General features: G+C 28.6%; 1 protein-coding gene and 1 pseudogene across 1 annotated transcript; both read right to left on the reverse strand.

The window, feature by feature from the left end:
• Nucleotides 1–690: 690 nt before the first annotated feature.
• Nucleotides 691–3,318, reverse strand: LOC128394562 (5'-deoxynucleotidase HDDC2-like; annotated as a pseudogene).
• Nucleotides 3,319–5,487: 2,169 nt separating this feature from the next.
• Nucleotides 5,488–16,274, reverse strand: LOC128394837 (uncharacterized). The gene is made up of 2 exons (XM_053355208.1): nt 15,832–16,274; nt 5,488–7,400 (listed from the first exon to the last, which is right to left on the reverse strand). Exon 2 carries the CDS (start codon nt 7,270–7,272, stop codon nt 5,488–5,490), a length of 1,785 nt encoding a protein of 594 aa, XP_053211183.1. The 5' UTR covers nt 7,273–7,400; nt 15,832–16,274.
• Between the last annotated feature and the right edge of the window lie 2,101 nt (nt 16,275–18,375).

The raw sequence follows: 18,375 nt of genomic DNA on the forward strand, positions 1-18,375 counted from the left end.
ATGATTACAATAATTAGAGTTAATTTTCTTATGTTTCTATAATTAGTCCAATCACCGTGATTGATATGGTACAATTAACTCTGCACTCCCTTTAAATTGAATGAGAAATTGAAACAACAATCAAATTAATGATCAATTTTGTTTTTCACCAAAAAAGAGACAATTAAATTGTTTTGCTTGAGGCTTTAAAAATAATTTACTAATCAAAATTGGTCACAATTGATTTTCAATATCAATAATGAAAATTAATATTAATTAATACAAACATTTATAAGTAATTAAATCAGCTATAAACGGGATTAAACCATCATCGCTGATTAAGAAAACTATTAAACAAGTTAATCGCAATTAAACTTATCGCTGATAACAATTGTTGATCAAGACTTAAATCAACAAAGGATTTAAGTGAAAATTATTGATCTCAATTAATCAACATTCAATTAACATTCACGTTAATTGGTAATGACAAATAATCAAAGTTAATTAAAATACAATAAATCATTTAATCGTTTATAAAGATTGATGATAAAATAAGGGATCAGGGTGGGTGAAATCGCGGTGGTGGTGGGATAATTTTATATCGTTAGGACGATAAAAAAGGTATTATGATTATACAAGAATTAAAGTTAATTAGTTGGAGTAATTAAAGATCACTATTTTCACTCTTTTTGTAGTTTTCCGTTTTCTTTGCTATTGATTGGCTTCTTGGGCTCTTTTGGAGGAAGATGAAGATGAAGAGAGTGAGGATGAGGTTGAGGTAGAACCGGAAGGGTTCGCCTTTGGTGGACTTCCGTCTTGATTACATGTTTGAACGCAAGCATTTGCCAAGAATTCAGATCTCATGTGAAGTATTTGTCCGATCATTTCTTTCAATTCTTGATTCCGAATATAAGATAATATCCTTTCGAAATCGAAAAATTCGCCCAGTCCTGGTAGAATTCCGGTTCTTTCTATTTTCTCATATTCGAAGGCTTGAACTAAATCAAATCGATCAAGTTCTTTCGTTAATTGTCTTCAATTGCTCTTCATATTCTGAATATAATGAGAGGAAATTATCGGTTACCGTTGATGGTAATAAAGAACCTGTAAAGAGAGAGAGAGAGAGAGAGAGAAAGTTAATCTCATTGATCTAAAATGATTAACCATCTTATTTGATCAAAGGGTTACAATCAATCGGATTAGCTAATTGTTGGATCAAGGTAATGATTAAAAACTTGAGACTGTAGCTACTTATTTATTTCGCTATCTACTAGATTGTATTAATAGATTTTCTTTATCGATTTTCTTGAGTATTAACAATTAATACCTAATTAATAGATACAATTAATACTCTCATCACCTAAATTCAATCAGTTGAACAATTAACTTGATGAAACATTTCAAATTGGTAAAAGGCTTGATTAATCTAATTGTTTCTTTGATTATGTTGAGAAAATTTAATTATCAATCCTTTAACTTTCTTGAGATCTGTCAAAATCTCAACAATTGTAAATCATGAAGCTGGATTAACTTAATTACCTCTAGTGTTACATGAAATTAATTAATCAAGTCTCTTAATCAAGATAAAGTTTTAAGTTATTACTTTTCAATAGTTAACTTTTCCAATCGATTGGATTTAGATTAATAGGAAATTGTCAACAATTGATTTTAGTGAAAAACTCATCTAACAATCATAAGTTAATTGTGAAAAGACCGTAATTAAAGTTAAATGATTAAAGACTATGACTATTAATCAAAGAGCAATCAATTGTTTGACTAATTGTCTACAATTACTCAAGATTAATATCACTTTGAGATCAAATTAATTGTATAATCAAAAGAAACTGGACAATTGAAGATCAGTAAATCAGAAATGTTTATCTACCAATTAACTAATTCAATTATCAGTTGTTACATATTAACAATTTAACGTTTTCTTTTGTAATGGAAATGATTGATTAACACAATTAACATCTTCCAACATTTAACCGACTTGATTAAATCTTATTGAAAGAGATCAACCAACTTAAGCAATTCATTATCAAGGTGATTGGTAAATTCTGGTAACAATTATAATTGACTCAAGAAAAAGTAAATTGTTCAAGTTGATTGTTAAGAGAAAGAAGAAAAGAAAATTAAATTAGTAAATTAAGATTCGTAATTAAACAATCGGGGTTTTGCTTTTCATTCAGTCAAGGTGAAGATTAAACCGTTGGATTGATTGATTGTTGCGCTTTTTTTTAATTCAACTTTTTCTCAATTAAATCGATTTTTTAATTGTTCTGATTTTCTTCATTCACTTACTCAGGTATTGGACGGCATTCTCTTCCAGTCGATGTTTCTCTTCGGGTGATATGTCGTCGTACGGAGTAAAATCACCAACGATGCATTCGGCAATATCATGGACCAGAGATAATTTAATTACTTTATTAAGATCAACTTTGGTTGTATTGCTGGTGGACAATACGAGTAAGGGTATGATGGCCATTCGATACATATGACCAGCGATTCGTTCAGGTGAGTGTATCTTATTTAGAATCCAACCAGTTCGTTCAATTTGTTTTAATTTACCAACTTCCATTAAGAATTTAATTTTACCAATGTTTTCAGTCTTTGTCGAGAATCAATTGAATCGGAATGAAAACAATGAGAACAATTAATTTTCTGGTCATTCAAATTCTATGGTGATAATTACCTTGCTTTGGTTAATCTGTTGGCGATTGTATAAAGCTTGATTTAGATTAGAGTCAATTCTTGTTTCATCTCTAATGTGGCGACGGTTAATTGACGATTCTAATATGGTTGAATCAATTGTCTCATCCAAAACTGGTGATGGTGATGGTAATGATGATGACAACAATTCTTGATGACTTGAACCAGCTCCGGGTGAGGTTAATGGTGATGAGGATAACCCGTTAACGAAAATATCATCGCCATTGATTAAAAGGTTAATGATGATTAAACTAATGGTGATAATAAATGTTGACCTTGCATAATAACCACAAACAGAGGACAAGAGGGTAAATACTTTCATTATAATTAAATTTCTAGTAATTATCACAACTCAATTAAAGAAAAGGACCTAATATAATTAGTTAATTTCAATTAATTAGAAAGGTAATGAGATGCAAGAGTCTGAGAAGCAACAAGAAAAAGGTATTAAAGACAATCAACTGAAAAGGTAAAGAAAATTAACTCATCAAATTGATTAGGGACTTGAAAGATTAATAAAGAGAAAAAGAAATAATTAAATTAACATCAACGTTTTAAGGTTAAATTTGTATATTAAATTAATTTCAACAAGAGTGTCAATTTAGAACAATTAACTTTTAAAATACAAAGAAAAACTTGATTAACAATCGATCATCACCATTTATACTTACAATTATCTCTTAATTGTATCTCTTTCCCTCTCTCTCTCTCTCTCACTAATGTATATTTGCTCTTGATCGTTTCTCTTTAATCGCAATCAATCAATATATGGTTTAAATATCTTCGTCTTAATCATACAAATACTAATCTTATCTTCCTTTTGTCTTTACAGATTTGCTACTCCAATTGTCACAATCATAACAATCTTCATCTTGTTTACCTTTTTTTACCGTTATTTTCACAATAATATCATCATTATTTGCTCGTTGGTTAAACAACTAGTTTTGGTTTTTTCTTTCCTCATCAATCTCTATGTCGTCTATGTATTTATCTTACATTAACAGGATTAATACACTATCAAATCTTTTAATACAAATCCTTGGGTGATCCTATTATCATTAACTTGATCATCATCATCATTATCAACATGATTGGAATCATTGATTTTCTGTTTACCTTTTATTATACCAAACTGAATCATTCCAATAACAACAATTGTCCAAATTGTGATTTCTTTTCATTTGTAATCAGCTTTATGATGGTTCGTTGTGTTTGGCTTGAAAATTTTCCATAATCAAGTAAACATTATTATTAAACCAATCAACTGATAAACTTCAATTAATCAACAATTGTAAACATTAATGGACTGTTTTTCAAATGGTTAATTGTTTCTTCATGATAATTGTGTAATTAGTTTTTTCCAGTGTTGTAGTTTATCAACAAGACTATTAATAAGTCATACGACTTCGTACTGATTGTCAACTTGTTTAGATTGATTGTCGTAACTATTAACCTTCAAATTAACCTTAATCATCAAGCTTAATGATTAAAGGAAAGGTTCATTCCTACGATAATTATCAAGATACAAAGATTAATTCATTTGGATTAACTAAAGATGATGATTAAGTCTTTAGATGCCGGTGATTTAAATCCGAGGTTTTTAATAACAAAAATCAATTATATTAAAGTAAATAGCAATAGGGATCAATTGATTTACATTAAATAATGATTAATCAGAAACATTAAATAACAATCAAATCAACCTTTTATTATATTGTTGATTCCTCTTTAAGGATCATTAACTTGATTAGTGTAATGATTATAAGGTAAATGAAGATGATGTTTCTCATTTCATCATTAATGTTAACCATCATTATCATCATGGTGATGATTGTTTTTCCATGGATTATTTATCTCCACCAAATTATGTATGATTAAAATTAATTTAATCCTAATCAGTGAGGAGATAAATCAACGATGATGATATGAACAATGATCAAGTCAATGAAGATGAGGATAAAGACACTTAACCCATCGGAGATTTGATTATCTCGATGCTCAATGAGTGTGAATTTCACCAAATGAACAAAGAGAAAAAAAAATCATCATGAAACTTCATTTATGTTATTCTGTTAACGGAAAACACTTTAGATGATAAATAGACGAAGAAAAAAAAATGATGAAGATTAAGATTAAAGTTCTGGGAACTTGTTCATCTTAACCTTTTTCTTGCTATTCTTTGATCGTTTCATGAAGAAAAGAAAAACTTTTTCATGGTGAAAATTTCCCAACCTGAATTTCCTTCAATTCTCAATGGAATTTTCTTTAATCTCATCATCTACCTATTCATTGCATATCCCTTGAGTTATCATCATGATCATCATGATCATCATCATGGTGAAATGAATAACAATTAAGATTCCCAGTTGAACTTCCCCCCCTCATCGTTATCAAATCCATTATTGTATCTATTGGTTAATATGATTACAGCTATTAATTTGATCACTAATTAGTTTTCACCACTTATTATCGTCTATTAATCATTCTCAGCTATTCTTATCCATAATTATTGTACAAATTAATTGTTAAGCTAATTAATCCATCATAATTTGCAAAAAAAAACTTCCCTGTTAACTAACTATAAATATATTATCAAATTTTCAGCCTTTCATATTAATAATATTACACAATTTTGTGTTACAATTAAAAACTTTTAATTAATCATTACGATTGGAATCGTTTCCTTTGATAATACATTTTAATGATACAATTTAAATTGATTAACTTGAAACATAATTACCAATAGAATAATAATTCTGTTATTGTTTTAAATTTGATTCTAATTTTGTTCAAAAATCAAACATAAGTTTCGTTAATTGAGTGCATTGAATTGGTATCGATATTGTTATTATTATTATTATTATTGTCAGTGGTTAGGTTTAAATTGTTATTATTAATATTAATTGTATTATTGTTTACATTGGTGATAGCAACTGAATTAAGATTCATATTGTTATTTAATCTTGCCTGACAGGTATTGGTGTTGGTCAGTCTATCTGATTGAGCCATTTTTGAGCAATGAAAAACTTGACCCAATTTTTTGCGAAACTTTTTACCAAATATACAATAGATGACGAAATTGATTGATGAATTGAGGCAAACAAGTAGATTACTGAAAATTACCGCCAATTCGTATCCTGGGGCATTAAAAAACTCCATACAATTGACAACGAAAGCGGGTGCATTACAAGCTATAAAAATGGACACTAAAAGTACAAGCATAGAGGCGATGTTTAGTTCCGTTTCCTCTTGGTTTGTCAGGGTGGCTCGATTTCGTGAGGCTCTACGAATGGCTTTGTATATCTCGGTGTTAAGAGCGGTTAACAAGGAGAGTGGGATAATATAGAGAAGAGCAAGATTAAGACAGATATAATATAACCAATAATAGAGACGATTTTGTCGAAGTGCAGTTTTACGAACTGATTGACTGCCCTCAGGGGTTGTGAAAACTTCTATTTCTAAGAATCGAGGAATATTGTACAGAAAAGCTCCAACTGAGAGAAAAATTACCGCCCAAATGGCTCGATTTCGATTGGAAAATGTTCGTATACGAAAAGGGTGACACACGGCAAAGTATCTTTCAGCGGTGATCAAACATGTTGTCCATATTGATCCTGTTTGGGCAATCAAAGCCATTGGATAAACGATGGTCACATAATAGGGAAGTGGATCATCGGGTACTTCGGTGTATTGATTGGGTGCAGGGTGAATTGGGAAATATTGATCTGGGTTTTCACTTGAAACTGAGAGTGATGATATTGTTGGATAATATTGATGTTGATGCTGATGAGGATTCTCACCAGATAAAGATGACGATGCAAGATTATCTGGATGATAATAATCACTCAAAGAATCAATTATCGATAACGGTAATGGTGATGATGCTACTGAATTAGAGTCAATTAAACCATTTGGTAACCAAGATGTTGGTCTAATTAGATTTAAAATTGATCTGTTGGCTATCGTTGAGGTGGATAAATTAAAATGAGAGTCAATGATTGCTCCAAAAGTATTAGGATAATCATAAGAACCATTGAGATTTATATCACCATTGTTACTTTTAATTGAGTTAACTGAATCATCAACAATCAATGGATGATTATCATCATTTTTGAAAAAACTTTTCGATTCAACAAGATATCGAGATGATGAAGAGGAAGACAAAGGTGTAGAAGATGATAAAGGTAATAACGATGAGGTATAAAAAGATGATGATGATGATGAAGGCGATGTTTTAATCATATGTACAGATGAAGAATCTGATACTGTTTCCGGCGGGCCACTCGCTGGAAAAGATAATGAATCGATTGATGGTAACACCATGGATGGAAGATAATCACTTGGATTCTGTTTGGTGTTTGTCACCAATGCTGGTATTCCGAGCATGAGAAGAGCGTTAATCAATACTCCATTGTCGTAGATTGCGAGTACAGTCAAATAAACGTTGATGGGTTGACGTCTCATCTCATTGAAAGCATTCAAGATGAAAAGTGTCACTGTATTAGCCGATATACCAAACAGGCACATTGATGTTAATAAAACACCATAAAAATAAAATTCAACCCAAGGTTCAACTCTCATGATGACTTATACCCCTTGACTTACTGCTGATTAGTTTAATTGTTGATTGAATTGAATATTTATTCCATTATATTAACATTTCATCCATTTCACAATCACAGGGTTTACTTTAATCCGATTGGAAAATACTGAAAATATTAGATGAAAAAAAAGTAATTATATTATATTAATTTGCCATCAACGAATAAAAAATCGCGCATCTTCAATATCGTAATCCCATAGATCTAAAGATTCTGAGCTTCTTTACCTGTCTACGGCTTAATTCAATTTAAATTGATTGCATCCGTTTGAATTCATCAAATCACATCATGATCATCCTATTGATTCTCGTTTGTATTCATATAAAGGAAGACAACAAAGAAAAAGGAAGATGAAAAAGATGAAAATTCTGTATACATATTACCATGGAAATGATTTTTTCGTACAAAATACAAAGCAGATTATCATAGTACATGTATACGAACTGAGATGGAAAAATATGATGAAACTTCAAGAACAAGATGGTAACATGAGCAAGAAGCTAATTCAGAGAAATTGATGAAAGTTTCTGAACCATGAGTTTTCAGGGAATTTGTTAAATCTCAATATGAGTTATGAGAAAAGGGGTTCGAGCTGATGATGGGAAGAAAACTTTTTTCCTCTCAATCGACTTAACCTTTACAATGAACAGTTTACTCTCTTACATGATATTCATTTTACAAGTATCATGAAACTATTTGAGGTTCTAATTTATTAAATATCATCATCATTATAGTCAAAATCTCATTTGAATGATGATTCAATTTAAAGTCATCATCTTATTAGGCTTGTAAAACTCATAAAAATGTAAAATTCATGAAACAAAGACTTTGTAACTACCATGAAAATGATGATTACTCAGTAATTTCAATTTGATAGTCTGAGAATCACAAGCATCTTAGTTGACAAGATCTCAAGAAAACCTTAACGAGCTCAAATGATTCTTAGTTAGAGTTCAGTTCTTACATCATGAAAATCTCATAAAACTTAATTTATCTCTCCCTCTCTTTCTTGAAAACAGATTCTCATCTCAGGAATTTGTTTCCTGGTTAAATGTGATTGAATTCATATTTCAATTAAGATAATAATAGAATCTCATCCTTGTAACCTTTGTTATCACATTCATCTAATCACAATTTACCTGAAATGTTCAATCTTAATTTATAAACTATCATCTAATATAATTATCTAATCATCATCATCTCCAGGTAGAAACCATGTTATCGCTTCCAGTAATTTGTAGTAGTTAATCACAATTAAATATTAATATTACATTTATAAAGCTAATTGAGTTGATACAAAATAATTAATGAACTAGCAAAAAGCAAATTAGATTAATAATTATCACTAATCAAGTATATTAATACATTTTGAACAATAAATTGGTCAATAATTAAATAAGTAATTATATATATACTATTAGACTAATCAGTTGACTAATTAACTTATAACAACATTATCATACTCTTGATAATATTAAACTAACTGGGAAGGATGAAATGAAAGTGGATTGATAAAGTTAATCCAAGTAAAAATTTATCAGTTAATCAACTGACAATTCAACTAATAATGTTTCTGCCCTGAGGCAATTCAGGTTATTACATATTAATATTATCTTGTTATTATTATTATTATCATTTTGTAGCATTTAAGGAGTAAAAAAGTAATAATATTTTGCCTTAAGATGTTGACTCTAAGGTTGATTGATAATCTTTATTGTACTTTTAATTGTTGTGAACAATTAAAGCCAATTTAGGAAAGATACAATTTATATCCGCTCTAATCATTTGATTGTTCGTGATTGCTTAATCAATTCTGACTTTTGCTTGAAAATTTCAATTATTCATTTGATTCAAGTTGAAAATTAATTTGTAATGATTGTTTCAACTGTAATTGTTTCATGCTAAACATCATGAATCAAACCATTCATGATTATATTAGTTCATTGAATATTAATGAACTTTTTAGTTGATTTTTTTTATGTATTTACATTTTATGTACTTGTAATCTTCATGAAGTAATGATATTGTGTAATTCCTGGTTCATTGTAATGAAGATTATAATTAAAGTATTGATTTTTTTTGAATATTGAATATCAAAATTAAATGACAAATATAAAATTAGCTGATAAGTTATTAAGCTGAAATTTTGTTTACCTTTAGTTGAATGAAACTTTCTCATGTTACTATTAGATGTTTATTCATAGTATATTGTTTACTCATGATAAAACTTCAGGATCTTATTAATGGTTAACAATTGTAATTATGTACTGTTAACGAAAAGTTAATTGAAATATGAGAACTACAGGAAAATTGTGAATCATAATAATCAGATGAACAATCCATGCAATGATGCAGAATATAAATTGAACTAAGAGTGAAGCGAAAAACTGAAAAGTTCAGTAAATATGAATATTTATACTTCAATAAATAATAGTAAATGTTCAATAAGAAAATTGAATTCATCCCCTGACCCTCTCTCAGAGATTAAACATAATGATGTAAACAATAAGAAAAGCCTATGCCCTGAATAATTCTGAAAGACTATTATTATCCTCATGAATTGGAACAAATTTTTTTTGTCTTTCCATCCATTCAATGTTTCATTTGAGTGTTAATGCATATTAATTGTAAGAAAACTGAGTAATTGTCTCATCAATTACGGTTATATATATAAAGTGTTTGAACAAATTGTTATCCAAGTAAAAACCCCATGATTATATTCATGTATCTCAGGGTAATCCTGATAAGAATGCTTTCAATAAGCAGTCAACAATCAACTAATAACAACAATTGATAATATTCATGCTTGTTAGTTAAAGGTAATGTCAAAAAGTTATTTTCACACTTGGAAAAAGTTAAGATTATTATCATTATTTGTATGATTACTTAGTTGATCATTATTGTTATCATTCAGTCTCATGTTTGATATTGTTGTTTATATTATTTTCATGCTCATCTTCAGAACTCATGGAAATAACCAGGGTGGAGAGTGGAAGTAGCTAATAGAAGAATCCTTTGCAATTCTATTATTTTTATTCTTCGTTTTTGTTTTGTTTATCTGAATACTAAAGAGAAAGAGCAAAAAAATGTCAACAATATAATCTGAATGATGAATTCGGTGTACTTTTCTTGTTGTTATTGTTTCTTTCATGATACTACTCGGAGTAAATATCACCCTGAATCTATTTACTCTCTCATGAACATTCAAAAATAACAACAATGTTCCACTTTTGTTTCCAAAGTTTTTCCTCTTTCACCAAGTAACGATTATCTCTCGGATTCTGTAACAAGATTTCATTTCATCATCATGGTGAAAATAATGATGAGAAATGTCCTCGTGTCTTTAAATAAAAGATAAGTCAAAGGTTAACATATGAATAAAATTTATGTTCTTCAACTTACCTAATAGCTGAGATAGAATTCACCATGATAAAAAAAGAAGCTCATGATCCCATGGCAATTATTTAGTATGATACTAGTTGGAAATAAAGTTAAACTGGGAGATGAAGTGTTGAAAACACTGATAGTTGATTATGGTGACAATTCATGGGATCATTTATCATGAGTGAAAGAAAATGGGTAATGATCATGGTGATAAAATGAGTTATTAAAATATCATCTAATGTTAATAACAATGTTAACTCGATAGCACTCACTTAGTTTTCTTGATAGGCAATCAATTTACTAAATTATGACAATTATTGTTGACGATAAAATTGTTGTCTAAGCAAATTGCAACACCCAAATTTCATCACTCATACAATAATTGTAGTGATAAAAAGTTAACCTGATAAAGTTAATGGTGCTTTTATCCTTAACTCAATCAATTCCTGGTTAAGGAAATGAATTATCAATAAATGAGTTGAAACATTGTGTTTAAATTGATGTGTCACCTCGCGATTATCATGAAATGTCACAGACAATTGATGAGTTTCATAATTTGCTTTCTCTTTCATCATGATAACCTAAATTTCCTGTTTAAATGTTTGAATTGGCTGAATTTTAGAAAGGAAAAAAGCTCATTTATAATAAACGAAAAATTCTTTGACAATTTGGTTTTTCGTTATTCTTTTTCCTTCCATCACCTCGAATAGATGTGAACTAACTGTCCAAGGGTGACAATGACCCAATGGTCAATGGTTTAAGTTATGGTCAAGTTATTTTAATATGGTGACAAAATTTTCCTCACTTCATTTATCTTAAAAAGGTTTTTCAGTCAACTTTTCTCACAACATTGAAAAGTTCATTCTCATTGAATTCTCACTATCATGGTGGTGATAAGATCTAAATTGTTTGTTTTTCCTCGAGTCAATTAAGGAAAAGTTTCAACAAGATAAACAATCTTTTTTAGATTAATCGCCATTGATTAGTAACAATCAATTGATTCAGTTGATACAAAAGCAAGAGAAATTGCTAAAAAGACTCAAAATCTAACACATGATGGATTTCATGATAAAACGATAAGTCATGAAATGAGAAGGTTCAAAAATCGCTGATTTATTTTCAGATTTTCTGGTCATTATCATCTAATTGCAATGATTTGAATCCAGGAAAAAAGTATTCGCAAAAGTTTCAACAACAATTAGCCATTCATTTGATGTTGATTCAATTTAATTCAACAATTAGATTGAGTTAACATGATTAAAGTATTTTTGATTTGAGGTAGCAAATTAAATCTATTAATCTGAATAACTTTTTAAAGGCTACAGCTAAATTGTTATCACAATTTAACATAGACATCAAGAGTAACATGATTAGATTAACATGTCAATCAAATTAGAAACAGAAAGTTGCAATTAGTTTGATTAAGGTCAAGATTGTCAAGTTTTTAAAACTGTCACAATTTATACTTGAAAAGTTAAAGTTGATCAGAGTTAATCAACTGATAATAATCATCAAGATAAATTGTCACAATGAACAACAACAGTTAATCTGACAATTTGTTTGACTTTTTTTTCACCAATTTTTCAATAATCTCATTTTGATTGTGTTGTCATTGTAACTGTTAATTAAGTTGATTCAGTTGTATTTTTTATTACCCAATCAACAACAATGTGAACAGAAATGATAATCTATCAAATTATCATCATCATCTTATAATAAATAAAATTGGTTGACAACAAATTGTAGGTAACAATCAATCAAATAATTTCAATTATCATTATTGTTCAAATCAAATACAATTTATAACATAAATCATTGGATAAAGTTAATTCAGCTTGACAGTATTATCATTATTTTCAATTTACATGATTAGTTTAATCCAATTATTATCCAAAAGGGATGTTTACTTTTTTTTTCATTCATTTTCACATATCATGTTTCAGGAATACATTTTTCATCAGATTACCATTGATGATTATCTGTATTCATGGTAATTTGAACGGTAATTTATTGAATGGTTAACGATGAATATAATTTTCCCAATCAATTGTTGTTATCAATTGAATTTCAATAATGATCATGATAGTTATCAAGTTGACTTTGATTGAAAAGTATTGAGATGAAGTGATGAAAAGTTTGCAACACATCAATTGATTGTAATCAGAATCAATATAAATACGAGACAATATTATTTATGTGAATATCAATTGGATTGAACTTTTTTGTTCTCAGGGGGGAAGAAAAAAAAATGAAGAATTTCATCAACTTTTCTTATATTATAAAGAATAGAAAAAAAAACTGAGAATTCTGTAAGTTTATCTCATGTTGCTTCTGAAAGGATGTCTTGTATTTACCGAGTTATTATTATCTAAATCTGACACTGAGATGAAATTTCTCATATTTGTTAGATAATAAAATGCTAGGTTAAGGTTTTATTTTCACTGTGAACAAAAAATAACTTTAAAAAGATAATGTTATCATGTTGTATACTGAGAATCACCTAATGGAATACCTAAGGTCTCAATAGAAAAATTCTTAGCATTTGGTTACTTCTATCGGAAGATATTAGTACATGAGAATAGATGTAAAAGAGAAACTTGTAAGTTGGAGGATTCGAAATGATTTATTGTCATTGTTCTAAGTATATGAACAAAGAAAAAGGAAACAAAAGAAACAGATTATTTGAAAATTCGGTGAAAAATATCATGGGAATCATTGAGGGATAATTGTTATTCTAGTAATATCGCTAATACATATTAGATGTACTACTCATCCTCTTTTTGTTTGTATGTTTTTCTGTGTCTCTGTTAATAGTTTTCTCAAATCATCATGATGATCAATCTTTAATGATGAACAGATTTGTGATCAAAACCAAAGAGTGAGACTTGAAAACTACATGGGAATTCAATGGTGACTCTATTTTTCATATATATTAATAATAATAACCATCTTTCTCTGAGTGTCTCTTCATATCATCTTCTTTACCTTCATTCCATGATGATGATGTATCATCATATTCAGTTGACATGATGATGATTCCCTTTTATACTTGAATGTACATTGAATAATCAATCAATTTTATCATCACAATATTGTCAATCTATAAACTGGTCATCAACCAGAATCAAAGTAAACATAATCTGTCCATGGATTGAGTTGTGAGTGTGAAAATAAAAGTTTATCTTATTGTTATCAACAATTATTGTTTGGTTAGTTGATATTAAATTGTTGCTAATAAATTTATTAGTATAAAAACCATTACAATCAACAAATTTCTCGAGAAAAGTTCAACCTTTTCCATGTAGAGAAACCGAGATAATTAATAAATGGATTAAAATTGACTATTGAGTCAAGGGAATACCATTTACACCATATACAGATTATCGTCAGAACTTTTTTGAAATTTCAGTCTCCATATTTGCTATCATGTAATATCTATTAGCATCCAACCTAGAGTTACATGAACTTTTATTCAATCATTTTTGCTGCCATATTTATGATAAAGTAATCAATTGATGCTAAAGTGATGCAAAATATTATATTGCTGAATTTATCCTAGATGAACTTATCATGATAATAAGATTTAAACTGTTACAATTTAGGGAACGATAAAGGAATTGCTACAATTTATATCTAACAAGGGAAAATAACATTATTTTGATATTTTTTTTCTGTTTTCTCTAAATTTTCAATTCAATGTTTATTTATCTCTCATGAAAATATCAGTTGAAATTGGTTTTCATGGGGCAAAATATATGAGCCTTAACACCAGAATCTGCACTAATGCAATTGATAGATGATCAGAAATTCAAGTAACAAAATCTAATTTCGTAAAAGAAACAGAAACGATAAAAAAAAGAACACAGAACAAATAAAATAATAAGAGGATAGAATGTGAAGAAAAAAAAATATTAGATAACATGAATATTTTCATGAGACTTTGTTCATTTGTCTTTACCGTTATTCACAAGTAAGGACAGTGACAAATATTATCAGGTAAAAGACTTTAATATGAAATTATTATTATCACTTGACATTCTTGAGAACAGAATTTACTTTTTCAAGAACTTGATGAGAAATAAAAATCTCTATAAATATTGAAACCACCCTGATACAGAAATCTTTTCATGAGGTTCACTTGAACTACCTGAGCAATTTGATTACCTGTGAATGCTTAGGAAAATGCTGACTTGGGATTGACTTTGAAAACTTTCAAATTGATAATCTCCCCTGTTTTCCTCATGTCATACATAACATTCAAGGATTCTGAACAACGTGTTCTGAATAATATTTCATTATGATTAAAACTCTGCAAGGTGAAAATAAAGCTCAGTTATCAGCAGTATTTTCTGTTCATTGATTAACTTTCTATTGAATATTAATCATCAGCATTTAGTTAATTATTTGCATTATAAATCTACACGTGTAGCCATTAAAATCTGTCAAAATGTTTCCAATCTAATGAATATTATCATAATGAATCAACTGTTATTATTTTCTGCCTTTGTTGGAATCACCATGATGCATGATGATGATAATATCTTTTACTTTGTTGTTGAATTGCCTCTTCAATAATCCCTTTTTTTTCAAGAGTCGGTTTCATGTGAGGAGGAAAAAAGATTCAAGTTATAATTAATATTACTTTAATCATGGAAATAATAATAATCTGGTGAATATTTTCATCGAGTTCTGCTCAGTATGTTCAGAATTTTTCTAATTACAAATACGTTGTTCCAAGGTTTCTTCATGTTCCTTTATATTAATATATCTTTTCGCCTTATTACAATATATTCCCCCACTCTCTTTCTGATCGCTGTCAAAATCAATAGGAACTTTATATCGTTCCTGAGGAGTTTTCCGCACCTCAGACACCCTAATTATCTTGATAACTACATGGATATTCAGGAAATAGAGGATAGAATTTCTTGTTACTGATTATTCTGTATAATTCACTCATGTTAATTATATAAGTCAAAGTAATTTCATTAATTAATCACTTTCATCTATCGATGAGTAAAAAAATATTTTATTGATCGATAATTAAGTTGATCGTAATTAATAATGAAATTGATTATATTCACTGATGACATTAATGATAACTGTTCATCACAAAAGTTTGATTAAAAATTAATTATCATTGAAAATCAATAGTTACCTTAACTTTTATTGATTGTAAATTGTTTCTAAATTAAATGATGTCAATGAATAACAATGAAGCTCACAATTAAAAGTTGGTCACACAATTAACCAATTAAATGAGCACAAATATCTATTGATTGTATCCAAACGTGAGTAACAATGACGCAGAAACAATTAATCAAATCAATTTGATTGTTTATTATTGAAAACATTGAACAATTCAACTTTGATTATCGGTGACATTGTAATGGATTTAACTTATTTTTTTATTGATTGTTGAACATTTTCATTGAGTTAATGGTGAAAATTGACTGATTTAAAGTCAGTAGTTAGATTAACTGAATTGTAATTGTAACGATTTTTTTTCTCACAAATTAATCATTTAAAAAGTGATAACAGAAAAAACTTTGTTCACTCTAAGTATAAATTGTCATCTTTAACGGTTTAGTGTTGAGTTGAATTCATGATAAAATTCAATAATCAACTGAGAATATAATGTTCATGATGATATTATTTCTCTTCCAGGGTGATTCATTCACCCCCTGAAAATAGCATCGACTCAGAATAAGCTCGAAAAAAAAAGTTCCATATCACCGACATATTCATTATTCTTATGACAATAAGTAACATCATTAACCTTTTTTTTGGTCCTTCGGTTTACCCTCATCATCATTACATGAAATTCAAGTTCTAAATCAATTTCGTTGATTCATTTTTACAAATTCGGTTAATCAATCTAACAAATTGTCCACTTTATCTTGACAATTGGTCGCTAGATAATTAATTTATTATCTAGTGGATTAGATTTGATCTAACTTGTTAACAGTTCAAATCTCTTCAATATGATAACAGTGATACCCAAAGAAACTTGATTAAAGTTAAACTCATAGGAAATCGTGAGGATGAAAAGGATGAGCATTGAAAGTTTTATCTTTCGATGGATAGAAAAAGTATTAGAACTCGAAAATGATCATTAGTTGGAGAAAACTTTTTTTCGTTACTTTTTCTGATCTAGAAATTTGTTCATCTATTAAGCTTTTCCTTACCCAAAGGCAGATTGTTTTTTTTCCTCAGCATCTTGAGAGTAAAAAGAGGAAGAGGAAGTGAGAAGGTGAAACTGTATTAAGGTGAAAAAATATCGGTTTAGTAATAATATGATCATCGTTGTAAAGGATAACCCATTAATTTAATTCGGTTCTCTTTTTCTCTTGCTATTCAACGGAAATTGTTATTTCATGTTAACAGAATTTCATCTGGAAAACTGAAACTTTATTGTTATTTTTTTCACCAACAATCAACAAATTGTTTCGATATTATCAACTGATTAGTTTTCCATTTCCTTCAATTCTCATGGGTCGTAAAAACTTTTCAAACTATCAATTGAATTAGTTTAATAATTTTTTTTTTCAGTAAAAATCCATTAATTTCATTCAATTATAAACCAATTGAGCGAAATTAAAATTTCAAAAGTAAACAATTAACACTTAATATTGAATAAATTGTATCATTAATTTCAATTATGATTATACAATTTGAAATAAAGATCTGACACTTTCCAATTTAACCAAACTCCATTTCTGCTTTGCTAATTAAGTTAATTGCAATACGGTTTATACAGAAATTAACATGTCTGGTGAGTAAAATTATTTCATCACCAAATACAATTAATTTCAGATTAACTACATATATTAATATACGTCAAGAAAATTAATTCATTCATAATATTTAGGAATAGGAAATAAGTTCAGATTTATGGAAATGTTAATGCTTTAAATACAATTGTCAAGGATTTTATGAAGCTTGAGGAAGCAAAAAATGAGATGCAAAAAGTTTATCAAATTATCTTTGCTTCTTACTGAAAGAAATTCAGTCAGAACTTTTTTTCTCCTACAATGAGTATATCAGAATCATATTATATCCAGGAAGTTAAACTTTAGTCCAAGAGGAAGAAAAATAAACAAAAAATGTAAGATAAATCGCTTTATTTGCACAGAGAATCAAAAGTTTTTACAATATTACATGATGAGAATAGTTATTTCCTCTTTGCTGAATTTTCAGTTCCTCCAATGAGATTATCATGATTATATCGCACTCATTATGCCAGAATGTACTTGAAGAAACTTGTATATACATCATTTAGATGATCATGTTGAAAACATTTCATAAACATTGGGTCAAAGTGGGTTAGGTGATGATGAGGATGAAAACATTGACCAATATTTGATTAAATTACTTGCCATGAAAACCGGAAGAAACTTTCATGTCTTAATCAACTTTAGTGTTAGCATGTGGATTCAGTTGAGAAGATTATTATTATAATATTGATCATATTTTTAATCATCCTCATCACTCAAAATTAGATTGATAAGTTAAAGACAAGTAGGTAAGTATTGACCATCCAAAAAGTAAAGATGACCACTAGTACAGAGGCTAAACTGTCCAGTTGACCCAAGATAGTAGTAAGAAGATGTGGGAATTCAGTGTCTCTCTCAGTAGTTGATTAATCAAGGAGATAGAAAGATAGATGATGATCAATATTATAATAAATATATACAGGAAT

Source organism: Panonychus citri, unplaced genomic scaffold (assembly GCF_014898815.1).
Source record: "Panonychus citri isolate SS breed McGregor unplaced genomic scaffold, ASM1489881v1 Contig00140, whole genome shotgun sequence".
Taxonomy (NCBI): domain Eukaryota; kingdom Metazoa; phylum Arthropoda; class Arachnida; order Trombidiformes; family Tetranychidae; genus Panonychus; species Panonychus citri.